This window comes from Trichosurus vulpecula, chromosome 4, assembly GCF_011100635.1.
Source record: "Trichosurus vulpecula isolate mTriVul1 chromosome 4, mTriVul1.pri, whole genome shotgun sequence".
Classification (NCBI taxonomy): Eukaryota; Metazoa; Chordata; class Mammalia; order Diprotodontia; family Phalangeridae; genus Trichosurus; species Trichosurus vulpecula.
Genome location: NC_050576.1, coordinates 408,129,214 through 408,156,759, shown reverse-complemented (window position 1 = coordinate 408,156,759; position 27,546 = coordinate 408,129,214). Strand labels below are relative to the sequence as shown.

The window sequence follows — 27,546 nt, the reverse complement described above, 5'->3', positions numbered from 1 at the left end:
ATTCAGTAACCACCCTTGGCAATGCTTCTTTGGGCTTCAAAATCAATTGATTATGCACAACAAATCATCTGACATTCTACCTACAGCTGGCCTGATCTTTCCTTATAACAGAGTAGTAGCTGAGTCAGTACAAAGAAGAGCTGAGGCTGTAGGTATAAGCAAGAATAGCTTTTGGTAAAATACAAATAAGTCTACTAATTACTATTCCACGGCTACATTTGGGTGATTATTTTAGGGTGATTTATTTAGGTGATTATTTATTATTCATCAAAGGAATGGAGATTGTTTAACTGAAGAGTAAATTTCAACTCTTGAAGTATTAAAACAAAATGAAACAAAACCCCATGAGTATTCAAGATGAGAAAATTTCCAAGTTACAAAATTTTCAAATTACAAATCAAAGAAATATATGGCTACAAGAACCCAAAGATGCCACCGAATGTTGACTGATCTTAAGGCAGATCTCCACTTACATATACACTTGATCCTTACCATAAAACAACCTATCCCACTTTTAAAAACTTAAAAGGAACTTAATTCTATAACCCAACTCAACAGTTGGTCAGTATCTTTTCTTTAGTATATCATAGACCTCATCATCATCAACACACATGTATTGAGCATTTTGAATATATATTTGAATATAATTTAATATAACAAATGTGTATTAAGAGACCACTAGATGCTAGGCACTGTGCTAAGAGCTTTAAAGAATAGAAAGACGATCAAGACATCGTAACCCTGGCCCCCAGGGAACCAACAAACTATAATACAAAGCAAAATGCAAATGCCTTAAAAAAAAAGGACAACAGAGGGCTATGCCAGTTAAGGTGCATAAGGTATCACCTTTAGTTGTTAGAGGATCAGATAAGGATTTATGAAAAAGGTGTCAGAGTGGTATAGTGGAATGAGCCCCAGTTTAGATTCAGAAAACCTGGGTGAAAACTCTGCACCTACAGAGTTATTCACTGACTGTGTGACTTAGGGCAAGTCACTTAACTTTTCTGGGTCTCAGTTTCCTCACTTGTAAAATAAGGAAGTTGGCCTAGATGATCTTAGAGGAACCTTCCAGATCTAAATATATGACCCTATGAAATGGGGTGGGAGGGGAGGGGGAAGAAGAGGGAAGGGAACAACAAGCATTTATTAAGTACTACATGCCAGGCACTTTACAAATTATTATCTCATTTGAGCCTCACAACAACTTCCTGAAGTAGGTGCTATTATTATCCCTACTTTGTAGTTGAGGCACCTAAGACAGACAGAGGTTAAATGACTTGCCCAAGGTCACACAGCTAGTAAATGTCTGAGGCACGATTTCAACTCAGGTCCTCCTGATTCCAGGCCCAGCGTTCTTATCTAATTCACCACCTTGTTGCTGAGATGAGACTAGAGGCATAGATGGGATTTCAAGAGGCAGAGCTAGAATAAGCAAAGGATATTTCACATAGAGAAAATGACAAACAAATTTGCAGGAAGTATTGAGCCACAGTGAGCAGTTTTACATTTCTTAGAATTCAGCAGGGAGAGGTGAGAGAGAAGGTTTAAAGAATAGACTACATAAATTGTAATCCATGGAATATTACTGCACTGTAAAAAAAACCCTATGAATATGAAAACTTCAGAAAGCCATGAAAAGACTTAAACAGATGCAAAGTGAAATAATTGGAATGAGTAAATTAATATATACAACGATGACAATATAAATGGAAAGAACAACCCAAAGAGCAATAACGGAACACTGCATAATTAGAAGGATCAAGTTTCTTGAAGAAGAGAAAATACATCTCCTATTTTTCTTTGCACAGGTTGAGGACTATGTTGTATTCACATACTTTGTTAAACTGTATTTTTTTTAACTCTTCTTAAAAATTTGTTATCAATCAATAAACGTTTATTAAGTGCCTACTAAATGTCAGGCACTATGCTAAGCACTGGGGATGCAAAAAAAACAGGCAGAAAACTAACCCTGCTTGCAAGGGGAAAGTAGGTGAAGGAAAGGGAAATATTTGGTAAGGATGATAATAGAAAAACAAAAGTTATCATTGAGTTTTATTTTTGTTCTTCTTTTTAACACTCAGATGCTTATTGGCAAGGTGTTTTATAGCTATTGTTTCAATAAGGTAGTTGGGATCTCATTTAGGAGTCTGGAATTTCAGTAGACAATAGGAAATTTCTGGAGGTTTTTTGAGAAAAGAAGTGATATAATCATAACTGAGCTTTAGAAAGATAAATCAGGCAATGGTGTGGAGTGGGAGAGAGTGAAGATAGAAGATTAGAATTAGAATGCTATTGCAACACTACAGGCAAAAAGTAATAGACCTAGGACTTTGGTATAGGGCTGGAGGTGGGGTGAGAGTTGGGAGGGGTTGGGGGGGGTGGTGTGAAAAGCCCAAAGACACTCTGGACTCAGAATTGAGAGGACTTCACAATGGACCAAATATGGTCATTTTGGAAAATAAAGTAATTAAAAATGATGACCAGGGTTTAGTTTTTGGAAATCAGCAAAATACTGGAGACTTTTGCAAGAAAAGGAAAGTCAGGTGGAGAAGCTAGTTTTAACAGGTTAGGGGAGGAGATAATAAGCCTTTATACAGTATCTGATCTGTGTTAAACACTTCACTAATATTATCTCATTTGATCTTCATAAAAATCCTATGAAGTAAGTGCTGTTATCATCCCCATTTTACAATTAGGGAAACTAAGGCAAATAGAGGTTAAGAGACTTGCTCAGGATCACAAAACTAATGCCTGAGGCCAGATTTAAATTTCTTGACTCCAGGCCCAGTGCCCACTTCACAGCATCACTTAACTCCATTGAGATGGTGAATAAGATTTCATTTGTACTGATTAGAGGTACAAGGGCAAGATTTCCAAAAGGCAGCTTGGAGTCACAGGACCTAAATTTGAATCCTGGTTCTCTCTTACTTCTGTCCTTAGGTAAACCATTTAGTATCTCTAGGCCCTAGTTTCCTCATATTTAAAATGAAGATGTTGGCTAACATGGAACTTATCTTACTAGCTCTAAATCTTATGATTTGTTATTTATATTACTGGTCATTTTTAAGGATACTGTTTCAACAGAGCACATGATGCTGTGGTGTGAAAATTCTGAGAGGAAGAGAGAGACATTCACTCAGTGTCAATGGTGCCTGTCTGTTTCCCCTTCTTTCTTTCCCCTGGGAAAAGTCATTCTTCCATGAGCTAATAATCTCTTCGCCCTCTCATAGAAAGCCACTTATCTCTTTATTGGCTACCACAGAAAGTAACCAGATGTGTATAAACTTGGTTGTATCTTACTTGGTACTTACTTTCAATGTCAATTTTTAGAATGTACCAATCATAAAATGCACTGATCAGTGATTTTAATACTACTTGATTACTCATAGAGTGGTGATCTCAATTATTTAGGTGCTGTAAACTCATTTTAGAGTTTGACTGGGGCTCAAAATGACATACTCAATAGAAATGAGCTCATTAGGTTGCTTTAATGAGGAGGGAGAGAGGGATAGAGGAATAAGGAAGAGAGGGAGGGAGGGGGAGAGAGAGACAGAGAGAAAAAGAGAGAGAGAGAGACAGAGAAAGAGAAAGAGAGAGAGAGAGAGAGAAGAGGGGGAGGGAGGAGGAGAGGGAAGGACAGAGGGACACAGGGAGGGAGGGACTGAGGAAGGAAGGAAGGAAGGAAGGAAGGAAGGAAGGAAGGAAGGAAGGAAGGAAGGGAGGAAGGAAGGAAGGAAGGAAGGAAGGAAGGAAGGAAGGAAGGAAGGATGCCATCTTTGTGAATGTGAGCTTTTTTGGTACCAAGTCAGAAGGAGCAATTAAAGTAGGCAGTAATTCTCCTTCCCTTTAAAAGCAGTACAGCTTGAGTCTGAAAGGAAAGGCAAACTCTAGATAAGGAATAAGTTTCCAGGAAGTCCCCAACCACTCAAGGGAAGAGGGAGAGGTTTCCCTAATTTGCAGAGATGCATTACTTGCATCAGGGGCAATTATCAGCTTGATCCTGACACTCGTTCACCAATGCCACCTGCGGTGTGTGTGTGTGTGTGTGTGTGTGTGTGTGTGTGTATGTGTACGCGGGTGCATGCCCAGGAAGATGTGTATTATTGGATTCTAGGGACTGCAGGGCATGGGAAAATGTCAATGGAATGGATGAATGATACTCAATTGACCATTAACCAGTTCACCCCACAAAATGATCTCTATGCTCCAAAGTCTTGTTTTGCAGTGCTTTACCTATCTTTGGGCTCTTCTGAAAACTCTATCCAAATTCTCTATAATTCTCTTAAGCTGGAAAACTTATACCTGAATACAGAATAGGGCTGCTGTTAAAAAGAATGAAAGGATTGATTTATGTTTTTGGTTTTTTTTCACTTTATACTCCTATTCTTACACCCCAGTAGGGTGCTTGCTATTTTAAGAACACTGACTCATGTTCAGTTTGTTATTAACTGAATCTCACCCCATAATCTTTAGGCATCCCTTCCCCCATGTAGCATTTTATCATGAAAAAAAAATGAAAAACAAATAACAAAACACAAAATGCTCTTGGCAGACATTTGATGTACTAGAGACACACAATGAAACTATACATTTTTCAGACTTGGCCATGTTGATTTGTTTTCCTGAACTATACTTGTTACAAGAGGTGGCTTCTCTTTGAGAGGAGGAAGAGTTGATGGGTGGTGATAGTGATTTAGAAAAAGGAAAGAAAGAAAAGTACATCAATAAAACATTTTAAAATACCCAAAAGAGAGCAAACGGAAGTTCAGAAGGGGAAACAGACAAGCAGAGGACTTTGTCACTGCTATTTTAAATTGAATATAGTTTTTTAAAAGTCTCTGTAACAGAAGTTAATAACTGCATATACATTCTGCTGTTCTGTTCTTACTGTATATTAAAATATCCATGTTTTATAATGTTTCTTAATTTCATAATTAAAAAAATTATTTTAAAGCACTGGCTGTCAGAAGACCTGGGATCCAGTCCCAACTATTAAACTAATTAGTTGCTTAACTTGGGCAATCCACTTCAACCTTCTGAGTTTTAGATATCCCTTATCTATTAGGTAAGAGAGCTACATTAGATTATTTCTGATTCCTAACATTTTGTAATTTGATGAGTCAAATATATTCTTATATTATATCTTATATTCTTATATCTCCTTGCCTTGTTTTATTTTCACATTTCCTTTCCCTTCTTCCACTTCTTACCTGCCCTTGATGGCGCTGATGTTTCTAGTTTACCAAGATCACTTTGAATTCTGATCCTATTCTAAATGGTAGTAAGATTACTGACTTTGGTTTGGTTTGGCTCATCCATTTATCCAATAAATAGTTATTAAGTACCTGGTATGTATATGCCATTATCCTAAATACTGAAGGAGATAGTAAGAGTCAAGTGATTATCTGCAAGAGATGTAGGGAGGGCCACTGAAGCTGAAGGAGCCACAGACTTCCTTATGCTAGTTGTTGAAAGGAAATTATCCACTCCATCCTCAATATCAAATTTAAAAAATCTATGTTAGCATGCTTCCTGTTCCCAGAATGTAAGAGTCTGCATTTCTGAATTTCAGTAGAAGCTCCATACTTACATAACTAACATACAAACAAAAAGTATTTCACATTCTTTGTCTTATACCATCTTCTAATATTCTAACTAGATTTTCTCTCTTCTTTTTTTGCATCAATAAATCAACAAGCAATAGTTTGTTCTGGTGTTCTATACTCAATTTTTATAAAGAGGGAAATGAACATTCCAGACATATCTTTGGACTGCTGTAAGGGAGTTTAATGTGGTAACTTGTCTTCCCCTCAATGGTTTAACACTTTGCTTACATCATGAGTAGGATTTCTTACCATGTACAAATTTTTGCTAAATTAGTACCTAAGAAATCTCTGTTATGGGACCTAAAATCAAATTTAAAATGAATGCCAGGACCCCCAGTTCACAAGCAGATGAGGCAGGGACAAGAGACAGAGCTATTTCAGGAAGACAAAAAAAATTTTTAATCTCTGCCCTGGGAAGTCCAGACTCAGATCTCAGTTATATCACCACAATAACACTTAGTGGAATGAGCAATAGTTAGTTTCTCAAAAGCTGCTTTAGGTATGCCTATTATTGAGAGATCCAAATTGAGCCACTGGGGCTTTAGGAGTGGAGCTTTGCAGCTCTATCCTGCCACTATAAACTCATACCCGTTGCATCATTACTTTCCATAAAGAATTTAAGGGGTGTGACTGCATCCTTTCCAACCCTGCATTCCACATGTGACAAAACTGATCCAGCTGTTTGTCTGAAAGAAATTCCTCGCTGTCCTTAAAAATTAAAAAGCAAGTGGATATTTGTCCTCCAGAGGCACGTTTCCAGCTGGATCCTGGTCAGAGCCATTGCGAAACAAATACAGTGAGCTGGCGAGCATATGATTTTTTAATTCTTACCTCTCCATAGAGGGGTTAGCCCCATCTTGTTTTTTGAAATGGCAGATTCTGTATGGAAGCTGCTGGCTTGGCCCAAAGCTCTTGAGAAGTGTTCATCCACTACTGAACCAATGTCTCCCTGGAAATAAGTGAAAGGACACATCGAGAGTTAAGGTACTCCATCTCGGCAGGCTGGTCTTTCTCCTCCTCCTCCTCCTCCTCCTCATCCCTCCTCATCCTCCTCCTCCTCTTGTTGCTGGGAAGGCATTTCCAGAGACTCCTGCATCTTGCTGTATACCGCTAACTTCTTCTGGTATGGAATAAACAAAACACAGTATCAAAGGCAGTTTATAAAAGAGCATTAACTAGATTACTCTAAAAAAAAGTAGCTTCACAGCTTGGAATGTTCTTCTCTTCCCCTACTCCTTGCTCATCTTCCCCACTAAAATTTTTAAAACTTTCATCCTTGTTATATCAAACTTGGCAAAAGACAATTCACTTTTAAATGCCACAATTTATTAGGATTAAATTATACACACACAACACACACATGTCACAATATAACAAGAAGAAATAACACTTTTTTCTTTTTGTTCATCTCAAAGTCAGCCTGTCTTACCACTTCTCTTTTTTTCTGTATATTTTAAAGATGGTACAGGGAAACATTCAAATTATGAGTTGCAGAACACAGGAGTGCTAGTGTGGAAGGGAAAAGAGAAGGAATGTTTTGTTAAAATGCAAGGAATCTAACATCTTATAAAAAGATTTGGCAGATGCCCTGGACTCCTTTCTTTAAAATCAAATTAAAATGTCGGAATGAGTATGTGTGAAGATCTATTTTATAAGGAACATATTTTTCAGATGTTCCAGTTACCGCTGTTATCATAAATGAAAAAGCTACCACTAAGGGTAAATGAAAATAATGCTCACTGACCAGCGGGGTAGGGGTGGAGTGGTAATTCCTTTGCCAAAAAAAGGCAGGAAAGTTTGGATCATTTAAAATCTTGTGGAACTTATATGTCTACTGAGCAATTATTATTGCTAAATTATTCTTTATTAGCTGAAGTGATCCTATTGATTCTGTTTTCTTTATTCCAAAACAATTGATGTAAAGAAAGAAAAAAAATCAGTATATTGTACCCAGCAACATATATGCATATATCACATGTAAATATAAATATATGCAGACATATGCAGACATATACATGCAAATATTTCTGAAATATGTAAACTGGAAGTCTAAGATTCTAGTAGTTATGAACAGCAGAACCTATACCCTATGAATTAAATCTTCTTCATTCAGTTAGTAGTATCCTCCTATCCTATCCATAGATGGGTAAATTATTCTTGTTGGATATAGTTCTTGAAGTGGCTGATATGAGTGACTGATGAGTTCTAAGAGTTAGGATTTGTAAATAAAGATACTGCTTTTCCTTCAAACTTTGCAGCAGTATGGGGTGAATATCTACCTCAAAGACTTATTTTAATTTAATCCTTCTTGCTAGTGTATGGGCTATTGCAATAATAATATGAAAATATTTTCATTTTTGCATAGATGGAAAATGTGGAGCCTTTACTCGTGTTTCATTTGAATCATTACAAATCTACAGAAAGAAAACTGGTTTATAATCAGAGGACCTATATCCAATTCTGACTGCTACCTACTACCTGTGTGACCTTGGACATGTCACTTCAAAGAAGTGTACCCATGATTTAAAGCTGGAAGGGAACATAAGAGGTTTTCTAGTCTAGAGCAGAAGTTACCCCAAGACAACAGGAAAAGCTGTTAACTGTTTGGACCAACTCCACCCACCTCATTTCACAGATGAGAAAACTGAGATCTAGAGGAAATGACTTACTCTAGGGGACAGAGGTATTAGCAGTAGAGGTGGATTCATGTCCAGGTCCTTTCTCTCCCCTCCCCACCCCAAACCCAAATCCAGGGTTACTTTCCACTCTATCACATTCTCAGGTTATCAATTTCCTCATGTGTAAAATGAAAGAATTAAACTTTATTACCTCTAGGGTCCTTCTGAGCTTTAAAATTCTATAATTCTAAATAATACAACAACATAACATTACTATAGTAATGTGTTGTCAAACTTATAACAAATACATTGTAATTCCTCTTTTCCCTTTGAAATAGGTTTCTTATTGCTAACATCAATGCCTATAGCATTTGATCATTCAAATATGCACACAAAATGTATGAAGGAAGAGAGAGAGAGAGAGAGAGAGAGGAGAGAGAGAGAGAGAGAGAGGAGAGAGAGAGAGAGACGGAGAGAGAAATAAGAACACAGGAAATTAAAACTGATCTCCAGAGTTGGTTCTCTGCATAGGAATGTTCTTTCCAGTATATGAAACTAATTCCTTTCTTCACTTACTTCTCTTTTAGTATCAGTTTGAGAAAATGACCATTTATCATTATGTATTCTTTTTAATTTTTCTTTTTTAAAAAATTTTTAACCTTTTAAGCCACATTGACATCCTTTATAAAAAGTGTATAGGCAGTACTAATGATAAAAAATACATTTTTTTCTAGTATATACCAATTTCATTTTCAATTTAAATGGAAGGTACCTCAAAAAAGATAGAGGTTTTAATATATATTAATTCAGGGTTTTTGTAATGGCTGGTTTTTTCAAGTTAGTCAATTATGACTAGAGAAAAGAAAAAAATCTATCTTAAGTTAGTCATTATTAGAGAAAAGAAAAAAGAAATCTGTCATTTCTTAATCTGTCTATAAGATTTTCAAGACATGCAATAAAAAGAACCTATGTCTGAATCCAAATGCATTTTTGCTCTTTACAATTCTTATAGATCATTTTCCTGATAATTTAAGCAATGGTCTGATGCATTTTTAATGTAATGTCACTTTGTGGTGTCACACCTTTATTATATTTATAATAAGGCACATAACTCCGATATTTTAAGAATTTTTTAAATTGTAAAACAAGTTCTTTTTCCTTCTTTGCTAGTCAAGATCTTTGCCTATTTGCTTTCTATGGCACAGATACAACATCTTAACTAACTTTTTACTGAATCTTCCAATAAGAGTTGCACTCATAAATGTTTAACAACCAGCTCTTGTGGTGGAGGGAGGGGATACATACACACTCAGGATACACTTCTAAGTTTAATCTATATTATTAACATTTTTCTCTATTACTTTCTTAAATTGAGACAATCAACAAAACAATAAAAAGACCTAATTTTCAGTTTACCATTTCATAAGTGTAAAGACTCACACAGAAAACTTATTAATTATTGCCTCTGATTTGGCTCCAGCATACTCTTGCCTCCAACATAGAGGAAAATCTAAAGCTTGCCAAAATTCCAAAGGAAACAAAGGAGAAGGAGTAGAAGTCACAGTCTCAGGACAACAGGAAAAGTATGATAGCTGAACAGATAGAGCGGTATCTGATGAGATAAATTTGGGTCCATTACAACAAATTAAATCACATAAAGAATAACTTAAACAGCCATAGAGTATATGCTATCATTTACTTATTTGATTTAGTGCTTCCACCTAACATCTTGGGAATCAGTATTTTGCCTTAAAGTATCAAAATAAAAACCAAAGCAAAATGTTAGCCCCTGATACTGATTATTCCTTTTAAATGTTCCTTACTGAAATTGTGTAGTATGGCTCATACTCTAATGCACTCATATCAATCATATTTCTTCTACTTTCTTCCCAAGTGATCGTGATCCCCAACTATTTCCTGAGTTCTGTACTTTATGAATGCAGTCCAATTGCTTGCTTAGTTTTGGTGATGTACATCTAGTTTCTGTTTACTTTCAACATCTCAACAATTCTCAGGGCAATCTTTCCCTAGAGATCAGAGGGTCATAGATTTAGAGCTAGAAGGGACCTTAAAGGTCTTTTAAGTTACAACCCCTCATTTTTCAGTTGAGGAAAATGAGTCTTAGAGAGGTGCTCAGGGTCGCAAAGGTAATATTTGAAAGAGATGCCATTCCAAAACAAGTCTTTTTATCCCAAACCCAGCATTTTCCATTTTACTACTTTCTATCTGTGTGCAGGTTACCTTAAGCATAAACCCAATTTTTCTTAAGAAAAAAAGGTCAGCATGGCAAAGCTTAAATTTTGAGGTCAAAGTTTAAATTGTCACATCCATACAATGTTTTACCACATTAGTAATTTTATCAAGGTTATACCTACAATCAGTTTTCAAATGCAAGTTTTTAAAGGACCCCCTTCTCAGTGGTGTCTATCAGCTTTGCTGTTAGAAATGCGATTGTGAACACAGAAACAAAGAGGAAAAAAATAGAATTAAAGAGGACAATGGGCAAAAAAGCTCAAGCATTTTTCAAAGTTCATTTGTAAATCAAGCAGTCCATTTCTATAAGTGTTTGTAATAGTGTCTAATTATCCTCCAGTAAAAGGGCTGACTTATGTGAAAAGAATTACCAACTAATGGCCATAAGGCTGGTTCACATGCTCTCCTCCCCTTTTTTTTTCCAGGTTGTGCAATTATAATCATCAGAACCAGAATGCGGTCTGTTTGTACTGAATATTCCCATTCCAAACAACTGCAAACAAAGCTTAGAACATTTCTATGAACAAGAGAATGTCTTCTCAGTCAGAAGCCAAATACCTTTGCTTCCCCAAAGACCAGTGTGACAAATACCAAGTGATTATTATACATATGTTGAAACGTTTTCCTGAGGTTAAAAATATGTCTTTAAATGAATCATTTGATACTGTTGCTCAGGTTAACTGTCATCCTTGCTGAATGTTCTTCATTTCTCAATGCAGTGATGCTTTTATTCTAAGAAACGACGGCACTACTACAGGACTACTCCCAGAGAGATTACTTTCAGAAGACATATTTCTTAAGCTATTGCCAAAATTCTATTGCTATGTCACATTATTCTTCATTTATCTGCTTAATCAGATTTACCAAAAATGAAAAATTCAAAAGCATTGCCAGATGCTATGCCACACTACTTTTGCTTAATGATGGGGGGAAAGATACTTTTGAAAAGCTGAACTCTCATTGAGACCACATAAAGAATTTAATTCTAGGACAAGGTCTGTATTTAGCCAAAGTGTATCACCTAGATCATCAAGATTATTTCATTATTCAATTTTAAAAATTGGATTTTTTTTAGAAAGTCAGAATAAAAGAGTATAAATAGAGAGGTATGACTATAAAATACTAAGACTGGTATCTTCATCAAACTCATAAAAAACATATAGCTCCAAATAACTTTTGTCATTTGGTAGTAGTCATTTATGGAAATGATAGATTTAGTCTAGCAAAGCTATCAATAAACCAAAAAATTATGCTTTTGGAATTGTCTCCAGAGCCACTTTCTAGATCACACAGCTGAGTCACATCCCTTCATATTTATATACATTGAGTTTCTTAAAATTTAAAAAAATGGCACAAACTACCCTGATTGTCCAAATCATTCACCCTGCTTGTCTCAGAATGACATCCATCTGCTTCTTAACATCAGATTCGCCCTCAAAGGACAATGATTTGCCATCATTGTGAATAATTGAAGGAATATTTCAAAGCTTGGGCTTCTTAAAGAAGAATTCCGAACATCAGCCCTGACATTTGTTTATTTGTCCCCCTAGCCAGAGGAATAGTTTGAAAGGAACAGTATTCATTTGGATGTATAAATTCTGCTATTCTTATTTAAAAATTAGTCACATTATTATAAAATTTACTATGTTGTATTAAAGCAATGAAACAATATAAATATATCTTTATGCAGTAAGATATATAAAAGTTATGGTATTTGACCAACTTTGCTATTTTCCTCACATATCAATATTCACAGCAACTAGGTGGTACAGTGGATGGAGAACTAGACTGGCAGTAAGGAAGATCTGAGTGTGAATCCTGTCTCAGACACTGCCTTAGCAAGTCACCTAACTGCTATTTGTCTTGGTTTCCTCATTTATAAAATGGGGATAATAATGGAACATGGCTCCCATGGTGGTCCTGAAGATCAAATGAGTTTCTAGATATAAAGTGCTTGGCAAACCTTTAAGAAATAATAGAAATGTTGTTAATGATGATGATGATGATGACGATGAAAGAATGGAAAGACAAATGAAGTAGTCTGTGATGATGGATATTTTTCCTTGTTGTTAAGGGTCCCAGAAGTAGAGGAGGGGGTATTTTCGGATTCTGAGAAAAACTGACAGCAAACAATCCTCAGGAGATTTTCAGGATGCTTATTTCCATCTTGAATTCATAGGAGAAGATAAATTACTCTCAAAGCTATGTGGCCTTAGACAAGTCTTACTCTGTCCCTTAATTTACTGATTTATACAATGATGAGTTAGACTATATCTTAGGATCATAGACTTTTAGAAAAGCCTTTACTGATTGTAGAGCCCAGTCTCTTCAGTTTGCAGATGAAAAATCAGAAGTAGTTTCCAACTTTAAAATTTTGTGATCCTAAATTATAGACTTTTGGCAGAAACAATATGATACAATTTATTTTAAGGGGTAATCTGCTTATCCATCATGGTGTAGGGGAAATAGAACTAGAGAGTAAGGAGACCTGGGTTCTCGTCAGCTCTTCCTCTAACCAGCTATGTTACCTTGAAAAGTCACTTGGCTTTCTGATACTCAGATTCCTCATCTGTCAAATAAGATGACTGGATAAAATGATCCCTAAATTCCCATCTAGTTCTAAAATTCAATTATTTATTACCTCAAATTGTTTTATTTAAGTAAGTATATTGTGTCAGATAGTACAGTAGAATGAAGAAAGCTAATTATGGGCAGGTGAAGTAGAAAATAGTTTGTGTGGTATATTTTGAGGCAGGAACCACTGCCCTCAATATCTCTCCCATTCCCCTCACAGTGCCTGGAATTCTACTATTATAGCTTTATTCCTTTCAGTCTTGGAGACTGTCCATCTTCAAATGTCTCCTAAGAACAAGCAAAAACTCCTAGCATAGTAACAACTTGAGCTATAATCAGCTAACGAAAAGAATTAGTTAAAATCTAGCAAAGAAAACAATTTTCTTTCCTGGCATTAACTTGGAAGGTTAGTTGTATTCCAGTTTTTCTTTGTAGCTTTTTATAGGTTGCATGACCCATAAAACTGTTCAAACCACTCTGCAACTGATATGTATTTCTTGTACCACCTCGTAGTAATGTCAGTAGAAGTACAGTTACAAGAGTGCTGGACCTGGCAGCAAGAGACAAGGGTTCGAATTCCAGCTATGCGCACTTAATCTATCAGATACATAACCCAAAACCTCAGATTCCTCATTTGTAAAATAGGAATATTTGTCCTATCTACCCATTGTAAGGAAAGTAAAGGCTGTTTTCCATCTTCTAGGTCTATGCAAATGCAAGTTTATTGAGTTTCAGATGTAGATAAGGTATGGAACTTATCCTAAACTCATCTCACTCAAGTTTCAAAAGGTGCACCCTTGTTAGAAAGTTTTCAGAATCTGTTGAACACATTTCACCTTTTCCATATCATGTATATGATTTTAGATTCTGATCATTTCCGCATCTCTTTGTGGTATAAATCATTCTGGTTTGCTGCCAGAGACAACAATTTCATTTGGTTATATCAAGGCTTAATTTTCATCGAGGTTTGGATTTTCTGGCTTGAAAGTTATTAGGTGCATGGCACTATGAAACACTTTAAGCTCCTAAGTCTCTGTGTCAAGTTAATTTGTGCAGAAGAGAATTATAGGGACTGCTCTTTCTCAAAGTGGGCCTGCATGAATTCCTACAAATCTACTTAAGTCCTTGCTTACAACTGAAAGAAAATTAGATCCTCTGCTTTAAATAAGCTGACTGTATGCTCAATTTACGTACTGTATAATTCTATTTTTTCCACCATTGAGGTAAAATGTAGGCTTGACTCGGTGACATAAAAGGACTTAGTAGTTTTTGTCAATAATGCTTCCTAAATCATCAAGAAAATATAAGTAACTGTTCTTTTGCTAACTGGATTCAGTGCTTTGCAAAAACCAAAAACAGCAATACCAACAAAATAAAACAAAGCAAAAAAAAAAAAACAAACCCAGGATGAAATACTGATAGAAAAAAAATCACAGCAATTTTGTTTCTTGCAAAAGTTTTAAATAAGTACACTCCTGAGGACTTCCAAAGAATCATAAATTTCACGGTAAAAGAGTCTACCACATACGAATTTTCATTACCAAGAGACTGGTTTGGTGTGCCCCACATATTCATATGTACACAACTCTTGTGCAATGTCAGAGAGAAGTTGAAGTTTGAACATTTCTTTCAGATTTATAACCAAACTTCTATCAATAAAAGAGTCAGTTATTTTAAATTAATGTTTGAAAACACATTAACATAGCTGTCTCCCTTAAAGAGCAATCAGAATTAATAGTTACAGACTTTTACCAACCTCACAGTATGATCATATTATAAATAACTTCTAGAAATTACAAAACGCAGTGGCTCAATTTTAGAAAATTTCCTGCCTAAACCTATCCCTTCAAATAAAGATGAGCATGGAGTTCCTTATTCCATGACTTATGTCCCTCAGTTTTCCTTTATACTTATTTCAAAATTTTATGTTGATTCTTGAAGTTATTGCAATCTAGTAGGCAATAATGTATATAAATATCTTATTTTTTCCTTTCCTTTTCTTTTTTTCTTTTTTTGGGGGGGCAGTGGGGTGGCTGGGTAGTGGTGAGATAAAGGTGGAAAGGAAGGTCAGTCCTGAAGTAGACAGGTATGGGAGTGGGAAATGAAAGTAATAAGGAGTTTAAGCAGAGGTCGCATGAAATCTATAGGGAAAGTCCCAGACCTTCCTGCAGAACAGAAAAAACTTCCACATACTTCGAGAGACATTCTGGGGACTGGCACGAAAGTTGCGTTTATAATTTACTCACATTTACAGAACCAATGAATTCTTTCAGGTAGTCTCTGGTGTGTCTGAGAAGCACGGCAGATCTAATATGAATAGGCTCCTTCCAAGTACATTGGAGACACACTTGTGACATTTACGGCTTAGAGTTATGTTTCTATGACTAAATATTCCAATTTGAGTCCTTCAGGAGAAAGGAGGCCTTTGGATGTGTCCTTTAAAAAAGCCCACTGTGGACAGGAACTGTTGCAAAAGCACTAATAACTTGTTAATGAATTTACTGCTATAAGACATGGAGCACAGTGCAGTAGAAGACTCCTGGATTTAAAGTAAATAGACTTAGTTTTGAATCACCATTCTGTTACATCACCACCAATGTGACTGGCAACATGTCTCTTAGCCTGAGTGTTTTCATCAATAAAATGTGGAAATTGCACTAGAGATAATCTTTAAGATCCCTTTCCAGTTTTATGACTATTGTATGATTTGTCTGAAAACATCTAAATGTGCCTATCTATGCATCCACTCATCCAGTCTGCAATGTAATGTATTGTCAAAAAGAAAATGAAAGCTTCATTTTTAAACTCAGACATTTCCTCTTTGGGAAAAAGAAGAGGGGCTAGGCAGCCTGTTATTTTCAAATCATTTTACAAAGTTATTTGAACTCCCACTAAAAGGAAAGGAAAATATATAAACAGAAAATACAGAATATTGCTCAGTGTCAATCTATTGGTTTTTAAAGACACTAGCTCAGTACAGATTTGGGAAAAAAATCTATTTCAGGGAACATTTTGCTACCTCTAAAAAAAAAGGGCGGCCTTTCATACCAAACTTTGCTTCTCTTTTCTATCATTTCATTAGATGGGATAATATTAATGGATGGTCCCTCTGTCTCTTGGACTATGTCACTTTTTCTGCTTCCCTTCTTTTTTTGCTTTTCCATAAATAAATTTTTGAAATGTAGTTGGAATTTGAGAGTTGTAGTTCTCTTTTTTTGTCTCCTAGTCAAGATGCTATTAGGGGTCACTTCCCATGTACGGAGAAAACAATCTTCATGGATAATAATGATAAAACCTTATGGAATGCAACAACAACAAAAAAATGTATTCTCAGATGACTACATTAGGGCCAAGTCAATATTAGTCCCACTTCACCCACGCACCACATAGTCTAAAAATGCTGTCAGTCTGATAAGAATTTCCTGATTTGCTTTTTTTTTTTTTGCATTAAAAAATATAGGTCATCAAACTAAAGTATAAAACTCTTACTAGCTGATAGTGCAAAGGAATGATTTCTTCACTTCAACTAGGCAGTGATAAATAGTTATATAGCTGAAAATGTGGTCATCCTACCACATTCGGGGAGGCAAAATTAGAATTCAAAGTTTAGTTATACACTAACAATTTCAAACTCAAAACCAATCAGCCAAGCACTAACAAATCTACATAACCACAAAACACAGGAGGAAGGTTAATTGACCTGTTATTACAAATAACCTTCAGACAGGGATAATTTAGGCTAAGTACAGGAATTCAGCTTGATTTTTGTTTGTTTTGTTGTGGTTGTCATCATTTGGGTAGTTCAGGCACAAACTAATATTTATGGTATGATTTTCTAGGCATACAGACACAGTAAAGTAGAAACAATTTCCAGGTCATTTTTGAGCACATCCTGGATTTGATAATTTACAATCCTGGTTCTCAACTGTATTTTCTATAAATAAAACTATTAGTTTTACTAATAGTTAATTGTTAGTTAATATTACAAAAATGTATTTTTGACATGCCAAAGATAATTTCCTGTAATTTCTAAAGGGAGGTTATTAATAGTTTTACAAGACTAAGAAAAGGAAAAGATGCCAAATTCTTGTACTAATATGTATATATGTATGTGTATGTGTGTGTTTGTATGTATGAGGGAGAGGGTGAGAATACCTAAGTATTTATTCATTTCTGATGTTGTCCTAAGTTTTTTACTAGCAAACAGCTCATTGCAAGTATAGTGACTAGTCTGTTGAATGAAAAAAATCTGTCTTCTGTCTCCTGGTACAGGGTCTTAACATGAAACACAGAATTCATAGTAAGCATCCCTTTTGCATGTTGCTCTGTGCTTATATATTTTGAAAGAAAAACAAACAAAAATCAAAATCCCTCATCCTTTGTCCAGAGATCAACATTTTTTTTTCTCTTGAACCAGGTAAGTAATGTAGCCTTAAGAGATGATGAGAAGAAGCAATAGAGTATATAAGTGGAGATCCTTCCTCTTTAACCCTAATAAGGTTTTGACCAACCTCATACTGGTTATTAGATGAAATACAAGCATTTAATCCTCCCCTGTCAATCAGTGAAATTCAGCAATTCCTACCTAACCCCTGAATAGGCTTTAGTCTTCCTTTCCAAAGATTAGTGCTGGCATCTACCAAGGACTAGTACTAGGGTGGCATAGCAGTTTTAAGGGGAGGAGGGGGAGGAACAGATTGATAAAAAGTAAAGGCACAACTTAATCTTGAACATCTAAATATAAATGTTCTGGGGATGGATATTCCTTAACTGTGTCCCATATCTTGGTAGAGTTCTCTGTATAAAATACGCTTATCCAGGCCCTCCAAATAAGCACCTTGATCCTCAAAAGCTAAAGGTATGATTGCTGTCTTGGTGTAACCTCTTGAGACATGGGTGCTTTTTCTTTGTGCCACCTAGGTTATGAAATATACACACCCAGTGGCTACATGAGGGGCATAATGCCATTTATGTGGAGTGCTTTCTCTCAAAATGTACTCCATTCCTCTTGTTTAATCTCACAGTTCTTCCTGCTGCCTTCCTAATCTTTGATCTATACCCTGCAATACCTGTGACCAGGGATTCTCACGTGAGCCTCCTCTGAGACTGGACGGACACCTCAGTCTACAGGCTATTCCTTATAATAACCTGCCCACATAGCTTTGCTGTACTCCCCTGGACCTCTTCTGCCCAGCCTTAATATCCCATATTCAAGGAAAGTGGAGACCAGGCCCTGGAACCCACATGCAGCCCAGGGGCCCATTTTTACTTTCACCTCACTGACTTACTATCGTTATTTGTCCTGACATCTGAATTTGACAATGTATCATTCATTATACAGGGATGCTTGAACCTCCTTTTCGCTTCCGAAGAAAACAAAGTATTTGGTTTAAAAGAAGATCGTTTTATTGGTGTGTTTTGTTTTTATAGACGCTAAAAAAAAGACTCATCACCTGCTGAGCTTCAAGGAACCGCACGATAAGAACTAAGGGCTATTTCTGAAGTGGTCTGCAGTTCCCCTGGACAATTTACAGCAGATTCCAGTTTGAGAATACCCAACAATAGACCTCAGGTGCATTTCCATGCTTTCAAAATCTGGCTCACCGCTCTCCCCTTCCTCCCTCCACCTGTTCCCTTCCTCTTCTGGATGGGTTGCCACCGTAAAGCCCTCAGTATCCAGGGCAGTCTCCACAAACTCATCTCCCAGCTAGCTGTCCCGAGAGTGCGCAGTCAGCACTCCTCAATATCAGAACAGATCGCTCCCCATCCCAGCTCCCCAGGACAATGACTCACCTGCTGGCTGGACTGGGGAGCGGTATGGTAAAAAGCTGTGGGGCAGGATGCTGCTGCCACCGAGTTGGGCAAATACTGGGTTGCTCCATATGGCTGAGGGTGATACATCACCTCCGCACAACTCATGGCAACTGTGGCAACAGTGGCCACAGAGCTAGTGCTACTGTTGCAGTTACTGTTGGCGCCGCCGCCGCCGCCGCCGTCGCCACAGCTGCTCCCTTAGTGGCTGCTACCGCGGCTTTTAAGACCCGCACTTCACAGCCTCCGGCTCCGAGCTGGACTCCGGCTTGCGCTGGTTTGGCAATCAACGGTGGTCCACGCATGGACACCTTCATCTTCAGCCCCCTTCCGGGTCTTCTTCTCTCATACTTATATAGCAGTCCGGTGGGTCAACTGCCACCGCATGACAGCACCAAACTCCTCAGCAAAGGCAGGAGCAGAGGCAGCAGTGGTGGCAGAGGCGGCAACAGCAGCCCGGTCCCGGCTGCGCCCGGCGAGGAGAGGTTCTCATTTGCATATACACAATGAGTGCCCAGCGCTCGGCCTATCACTAGCTCCTGGGGCTAGGCAAGAACTGGGGAATGCCTAGGGGCGGGGAGAGAAGAGGGTGTGGAGGAGGGAGGGCGGGGTGGAGGGAGCGTTGGTGTAGGGGTATGTACGACTCCGGTTAGGGAGGGGAGCGGCTGAAAAGTTTCTCTAACTGCCTCCGGGGTGGCTGCATATCATCCAGCAGGGGGACCCCGGAGGAGGGGCTGCTGCTCTGATTGGAGCAAAGTTGAAAAGCCCGCTCCTATTTTTCCCTGGAGGAAAGTCAGTGGGAGGAAGGGAGGGAAAGGGATAAGGTGGGGGGCTTGATATGTGAGGGCGTGTGTACCTTCTTGCATTCTCTGGTTCGCCACACCTAGTGGAAGCTTCACCTGGCAGCCAGGTTTGGGGATCGCCTTCTTTCACCTGATTGCTGTGCTGAATATTTCAGCGAGTTAACGCAAAAGAGAGGGCCTAACAGAAGAAAAGATCTCCAGAGGTAAGTTAGAGGTTCAATATAAACAAGGATTAAGCCCCACACTCAGTACCCTAAAGTGAAAGTTAACACGATTTCAAGTATGAACAAGTCCAGAATGCTATGTACTATTCTGTGCGCAATTTCCATTTTAATTTTACAACCTCACGGTCTGGCATGCTTGTGGGAAATCAACTTTTCTGGCTTTTCAGGCAATGCACTATAGAGCAATAGAGCAGGAACAGTTGATTAAAACCACTTTACAAGTTAATGTGCTCCCAATTTCCAAGGAGCTCAGAACCCTTTAATGGGAGTAGAGGGTAGGGGAAATCTCATTCGGCAGCATTATTGTGTTATGCTCAAATACTAAAATAGATCTGTGACCTCATTTATTTTGTAGTTTCCTCCAAAGATACAGATTGCAATCCTTCCATGCTTTCCCATCCTGCTCAAAGCTGGCCACATGGGGTCCACCCAACTTGCTGGAGGCTTTCCTCACTTTCTCCTTCTGTTAGGAGGGTGTTAGTGGGAACACTCCGGCTGTCCATCTATCATCCCTGTTTCTTGCCAAGTGACCAGTCCATTTTATTTCTTGTGACCCTTGGCTCACAGGACCAATTGTATGGTACTCTATCATATCTTGTAGTCCTGTTCTTCTGAGTTCAGTGTTGGCTAAATGATGCAACTTGCTCAAGTTCACCATCTCCCCCACCCTCCATATTGCCCTCCAGGTGATACTCATTTTTTAGTTCTTCTGAGGCAGTTGTATGCCATGTCTGGAGTACAGATAACACCTCCGATAGAATGTTAGTATTGAAATGATAGGCCTTTCCTTTCGTTGGAAACTTGGGAGTCAGAAAAGGAACTTTGCCGTTTCCTAAAAATAATCCAACCCCTTTTCCCTTCCAGCTCAACTTGTGCCTAACTCATTGTCAGCCTATATTTGCCTGTCCCAGATATACATACTGTTGGACAAGATGTATAAGCTTTCCATACGAATACATAGTGAAATCTGGACAATAGACATTCTTTATCCACTTGATCTTTCCTGCTCAGATGGATAAGACAAACACCTTTGAAAAATTGCAGATCTCTTCTAGGGGCTCTGGAAAGTTCTAGGGCGTAATGAAATTGGCACAATGCCATCCACAGACAGGAGTATCTCGAAGCTGACACCATCTAAAAGGGATCCCTCTTAGATGTTACACTGGATTTCCTTCATCATAGTAGTGGTGTGAATGCATTTCCCTTTTTAATGTCTCATTTGATGTTTAATATCAGAGAGTAATTAAGTAGGATTATTTCTATTGTTAAGTATTTCTGAAAATATTGAATCATTTTGATATGTGGACAGGAGGCACTTTGTTGTTTAAAAAATGCCTATAAGGTGGAATTTTGTTCTTACCAATCAAATCATTTTTCATAAGCAATAAATGTTACTTAACAAGTAACTTAGAAATTTCCTTTATTTTATAAATGAGCTAGTTTTAACTTTTGACACACTTTCCTTCTTTAAGTCTATTTCACATAAAATTTCAGGGGAAACAGGATTTGCCTCTCATGATATCTGATGTTGCAACACACTACAGCCTTTGATTTTTAATACATTTTCCTCCATTATATTTTCCCCATTATTTCTCTTCTTCTCTCTCCCAGAGAGCCATGCCGTATAATATATAGTATTTTTTAAAGACAAAAACAAACAAAAAAAGTAAAGGAAAAATCAGCATGACTGTGTAACACTTGTATCCCTCTTCAAAGGGGTAGGTATAAATCTTTTTTTATATATCTTCCTTTGAGCCATGCTTGTTCTTTATAATTTCACAACATCCACTCTGTGTGTATAGTTGTTCTTTCCGTTTACCTTGCTGCAGTTGTTGTGATTAGGCTTTTCTTGACTGCTTATTTCACTCTTGATCAGTTCATGTAGATCTTGAACATATAGATGCTTGCTGTTATTTATCACGTTCATCTGTAATATTCCATTATAGTCATGCACCATTAATTTGTTTACCATTCCCCAATTGATGGGTATTTACTCCTCCCTCCCCCCCCCAATTCTTTACTAGCAAAAAATTGCTGCTATGAGTATTTCATTTTTTATGGGGACCAGTTCTTACAAATTACTGCCTTGGAGTATAAACCCAGTAGTGGAATCTCTGAGTAAAAGGGTCACTTTATGACCATGACTGCAAATTACTTTGTAAATCGTTAATACTAATTCACAGCTTCATTGTCGATGCATTAGTATACCTGCCTTCCTGCAGTCTGTCCAGGGTTGACTGGTGCCATTTTTGTTGTCTTCACCAATTTCCAGGGTATAAGGTTAAACATCATTTTCATTTCCTCTTGTTATTAGTGATTTGGAGCATACTTTCAAGTGGTTATTAACAGTTTGAAGTATTTCTTTTGAGAACTGCTTGTTCATATCCTTTGACCATTTTATCTATTGAGAATGACTTTTCATTATACTCATATATACATATATATTATATTGCACATACATAAATACAGTTTATATATCTTGGATACAGAATCTTTATGAGAGAAATTTTTTTTTTTGCTTTTTGGCAGGGCAATTGGGGTTAAGTGACTTGCCCAAGGTCACACAGCTAGTACATGTGTCAAGTGTCTGAGGCCGGATTTGAACTGAGGTCCTCCTGACTCCAGGGCTGGTGCTCTACTCACTGCGCCACCTAGCTGCCCCCTTTATGAGAGAAATTTAATGCATCATTGTTCACTTAGCTTAAAGAATTGATGATGTAGTGGACTTTTTGAAAAATAGATATTCTACCCCCTGTTACTCAATCCCTTCAGCTCTCTAAGTGGCATGATGAAATTCTGGGACTTCCTGTGAAGGATGGAGAGTAGTGTACTCTTTCCTCCACACCAACCACCATGAGACATTGAACATATGGTGGCTTTAATATGTCCTCCCTAGGCAAGTTAGAGACTAGATCTAAGAACCCATACTGTCTCTTCTCTTTTATATTTCTTTCCTGAGTATAGATGACTGAACACTGACCTTGACTTTAGTGTGTCCATCCTTGGAGGTTGCCTTATAAGTTTGAGAATTATGAAGGTCCTGGTTAGAGCTGACTGGTGGGCAGGGGAGTTTCTGCATTAGAGAAGACAGTCACCAAGAGGAAGAGCCCAACCCCTGTCCTAGTTGGGCAGAAGACTCACATTTTCTGTTTACATTAAGAAGACATTGAAGAGCTGAGGAAAAAAATAGTGGATCCTATTCATCACTTCTCCCCCTCATGTCTATTTGGGGGAATTTATTTTTTCAAGAGTTAAAGATAACTTTTAGTCCCAAATATTCTTTTCATTGCGCCAAAAAAGTAGAGTGGATTGCAGAATGGTTAAAATAATAGAAACTTTTTTTGGACAAACCTAACCCATATGCTATCAGTATGTTCATATGGGAAAATGAAGGGCTAAGAAGGAGACTAATGATCATGAAGAGTTTGTGGTTCTTATGTACCTGACTTTTTGAAGAGTTTCTTTCCAAGGAAGAAAGGCATCTTTTCTGAAATGTCCGGGGAACTATTTTGTGTGTGCATTGAAAGGCTGACAAAGAGAATACTATATACTCCTCACTGATTTGTTTTCTGGGTCAATTCTGTTTAAAAAAAATCCTATTTAATTTTCTTGGCATTAGAAGGATATGTGGAGAGAGGCAGAAGGGGAGTACCTGGAAATTTCCCAAATTCAATGTCTTCATTTAAAAGTTGACAATCAAGATCCAGCTGTCTTTCCAGGCTGATGACACTTCAATACACTCTCTTTTGAGTGTGGGGGCATGGGGCACACACACATACACACACATAAATGTTACGGTATGAAACTACTTGCTGTTTCCATTTCCTTTGCATCTCTTTGCCTTTCCATCTCCTGATTCTGTGCCTTTCAGAAGGCTGGCTGCCATGCTGGAAATGCTGTACCTACATACCTGTGCTATATTAGAACTCAGAACTCCCTTCAGGTCTCAGCCAAAGTGCCAGCTCTTATGATTGGTCTGACATATTTCTCCTTTACCTCTTCAATAAAATATAGTGTTTGGACTACAAGATCTATAAAGAGGCCTTTTCCTGCCTTAACATTTTATGATTTTCTGAAGTTGACAGAGCTAGGAAGTGGTGGAGGTATAATTTAATCCCAGGTCTTTTGATAAAATTTGATCCTAGTACAACACACTGCTGAGTAGTCAGCAAATGAACTATAAAGTAGATTTTTCCGAAATTTTTTATCAGAAATTTCTTTATCTTGCTTATTTTTTTTTATAATTTAGTCACAAAACTTCATAGAAGCTTACTACTTACCTGAGAGATTCTGAAGTCTTACTCCAGTGCTGCATGGTGGGAAGAGGATCTTGAATTCCTAAAAGTCATACCACTGAAGCACAGGACCTTGCATGTCCTATCCAGTTGGCCAGGCAATGAACTCTGCTGTCTGTTGTCTGAAGTCCAACCTAAGTTTAGAGAGATTCTTCACTAAAATATTGGTTACTGGGCGATAAAAGTGAGAAGCTAATTTCATGAAAGCTGTTCACTATGGTGTGGGGAAAATCTAATTTGTTGGTTGAGTGTAGACCACCCCCAAGAAAATGCTGGAATTCTGGAAGTATTCGTGCACGTATTTATTTGGCACTGACTCCAAATGTGACATGTCCAAGGCAGAAATCATTATCTTTCCTGAGAATCCCAACTCTGCCTATTTCTGTCAACAGATTCAGTATTATCAATCTCTCTCACTCATACTGTCCCTAACCCATATTTCCAGTTAGCTGCCAAATTTTGTAATTTCTCCTCCACTTCTTTTGCAACTATTCCTTTCTCACTAAGAAGACTTGAGTTCAAATCTCCTGCAGATTTGGGCTCTGGAACACCAGGACGCTGAGGCCACCTTCTGACCTTTTGAAGCTCACAAGATCATAGGCTCCATTCCCTTCATATAGAACAGGGCAAGAGGGGGAGGGAATAAATCAGAGACCAAGGACTAAGTCCCTTTCATAGGGCAACGTGGCTACTGAAGGGAGAAGGCTCCCTTTGCAGCATTGTCTCTCACCATATGCTATAAGCAAAGGAATTGTTGAGATCTCCCCTCCCTCCCCCCAACCCAAGAGTTCTGAGGTGAAGGGAATGAGACATTTTTTGAAGGTGTTCTTAGTACTGGTTAGCTGGCCAGTTGAAAAAAGGCTCCTCTTAACTACATTAGGTTAGCAAAACAGAAACAGTTACAGAACATCTATCTACACGTGCTCTCCAATCTCTCCCAGGCATTTCCATTCCCCATTGTCACATCTCCTCTGGAAAAGTGGTCCTCAGCTTCTCTGATATGGGGAGATGTATGCCAGATCCCTGAAATATTTTTAAAGCCCTTAACAACCTCGTCCCATCCTACCTATTAAATGTTATTATACATAGATTACTTCCCTTCCTGCATACCAAGATATATCCAGACTAGTCTTCCTGCATCTAAAATATATTTTCTCTTTACCTCTGTGTTTTAGAACCCCTTATTTCCTTAAAAACTTGTTAACTCTATGGATAGAATGCCAGGAGAGCCAGAGTTAAAATCCAGCCTCAGACACTGATTAGCTATGTGACCCTGGGAAAGTCACTTAACCTCTATTTGCCAAGAGGCTGCTAGATGGTTCAGTAGATAGAGCTGTAGTCCTGGAGTTAGGAAGACCTAAGTTCACATCTGGCCTTGGGTACTGACTAGCTGTGTGTCCTTGGGCAGGTCATTTAACCTCTATTTACCTTAATCCACTAGAGAAAGAAATGGCAAACCACTCCAGTATCTTTGCCAAGAAAACCCCATGGACTGTATTGGCATGCTGTGGTCCGTGGGGTCATGAAGAGTCAGACATGACTAAACTGAACAACAAATTAACCCACCTTCTGCATAAACTTTTTCTGATCTTCCCAGCTTGGAGAAGATGGAGACTTCAAAACCTATCATAAACTGACTCCTTTTCAGTCTTCTTATACTTTACTCCCTTCCACATCCTCTAAGATCCAGTAACCTTGGTTTCCTGACTGTTCCTTACACAAGACATCCCAACTCCTAGCTCTGGGAATTTTCTATCTCTGCCCTTGGGCTTACCTGACTTTGTTCTAGTCCCAACTAAAAGCCTACCTTTGGCAAGGAGCCTTTCCTAGTCCCCCCTCCCTCTGCCTTCCCTCTGAGATTACCTCCAGTTTAACCTGTATGCATCTTGTTTATGCACAGTAGTTCTGATGTCATCTCACTCATTAGATTGTGAGCTCCTTGAGAGTAGGCCAGCCTTTGTAGTCACATCACTTGGCACAGAGTGGTGCTTAAGTAAGGGACAACTAGGTGCATAGTGGATAGAACACCAGGCCTGGAGTTGGGCGGAGTTCAAATCTAGCTTCATACACTTACTAGCTATGTGATCCTGAGCAAGTCACTTAACCCTACTTGCCTCGGTTTCCTCATCTTAAAATGAGCTGGAGAAGGACATGACAAACTGTTCCAGTATCTTTGCCAAATGGAGTCATGAAGTGTTGGACATGACTGAACAACAACAAGGCACCTAGTAAATACGAATTGACTTGACTCGTAAAGCCTGCTGCAAAAGTTGGATTTGAGGTAAGTCTTGAACAAATTCAAGGAAGCTAAGTAAGGAGGATGAATGATATTTCAGGAATATTGTAAACAGTAGCATCTTTTCTTTGTTGATTATCTCCAAGTTATCCTGTATTTGTATATAGTTGTTTGCATGTTGTCTTCCTCTTTAGACTGAGCTCCTTGAGAACAAGGACTGCTTCTTTGCTTTTCATTTTATCCTTTGAACTAAATATAGTACCTGGCACATAGTAAATGTTTAATAAGTGTTTGTTGACTGACTGTTGTGACTGACATACAAAAATGCAGTTCACAATAGCCAACTTTCCTCCCCATGGGGTTGATAAATAAGAGGTGAGTTGGGCAAAAATATTAGAGCCAATGTTCTTAAATTAGCATGTATTTAACTACTCTTCAGGATTTGATCACTGAGGTTTACCTCATTCTATGCCCTCAACAGAAAAGAAATATAGAAATCTGGATCTGTGAAACAGCATTAATATTTTGCAAAATAACTATTTGTACTACATAGATATATATCAATTTTCTTTAAATAGCAAGACCTGCTGGTGCTCATAGTGTATGATTCCTATCACATAAATATATATTTATAAATTTTATAGATTTATAAATATGTATTTATTTATTTGCTATTTTTCTAAAAAGATAAATTGGGATATACATACAGTTCCAAAAAACTTTGCCACTGAGGATTCGTCCAGACTTCTGGAAATATTTCTCATCTTCCTTCTCTGACTTTCCTTCTTCTAAGTGAACAAAGACTTTCTTTTCATTTATTTAAAATCATTTCAATCAAATTACTATATCAGCTTTAAAAAAAAACTGAGAAATAAACACAAAGTTGCTTTCAAGATATTGTGATTTCTAGTTGTGTGACCTTGAGCAGGTTGGCCTGGATGGCCTTTAAGTTCCCATCCAAGGCTAAATTTATGATCCTATGATTCCATCCTTTACTTAACCAAGGATCTCCCAAGTACAATTCACTGGTCTTTAGGATTTGAGGGTGGCTAGATCAATGCTAAAGCACTATTATACAAAACAACTCAATGTCTTATGTCATTACAGGGAGAGAGTACTTTTATAT

General features: G+C 37.8%; 1 protein-coding gene across 1 annotated transcript in view; it reads right to left on the bottom strand.

Annotated features, from left to right (window-relative positions):
- VGLL3 (vestigial like family member 3) overlaps positions 1-18,973 on the bottom strand; it is a 127,523-nt gene extending 108,550 nt beyond the window's left edge. Inside the window, 4 exon segments of the mRNA XM_036755807.1 lie at positions 6,438-6,572; positions 6,575-6,644; positions 6,646-6,726; positions 18,845-18,973. Of these exon segments, the coding sequence (XP_036611702.1) occupies positions 6,438-6,572; positions 6,575-6,644; positions 6,646-6,726; positions 18,845-18,970 (412 nt within the window). The 5' untranslated portion in view covers positions 18,971-18,973.
- Between the last annotated feature and the right edge of the window lie 8,573 nt (positions 18,974-27,546).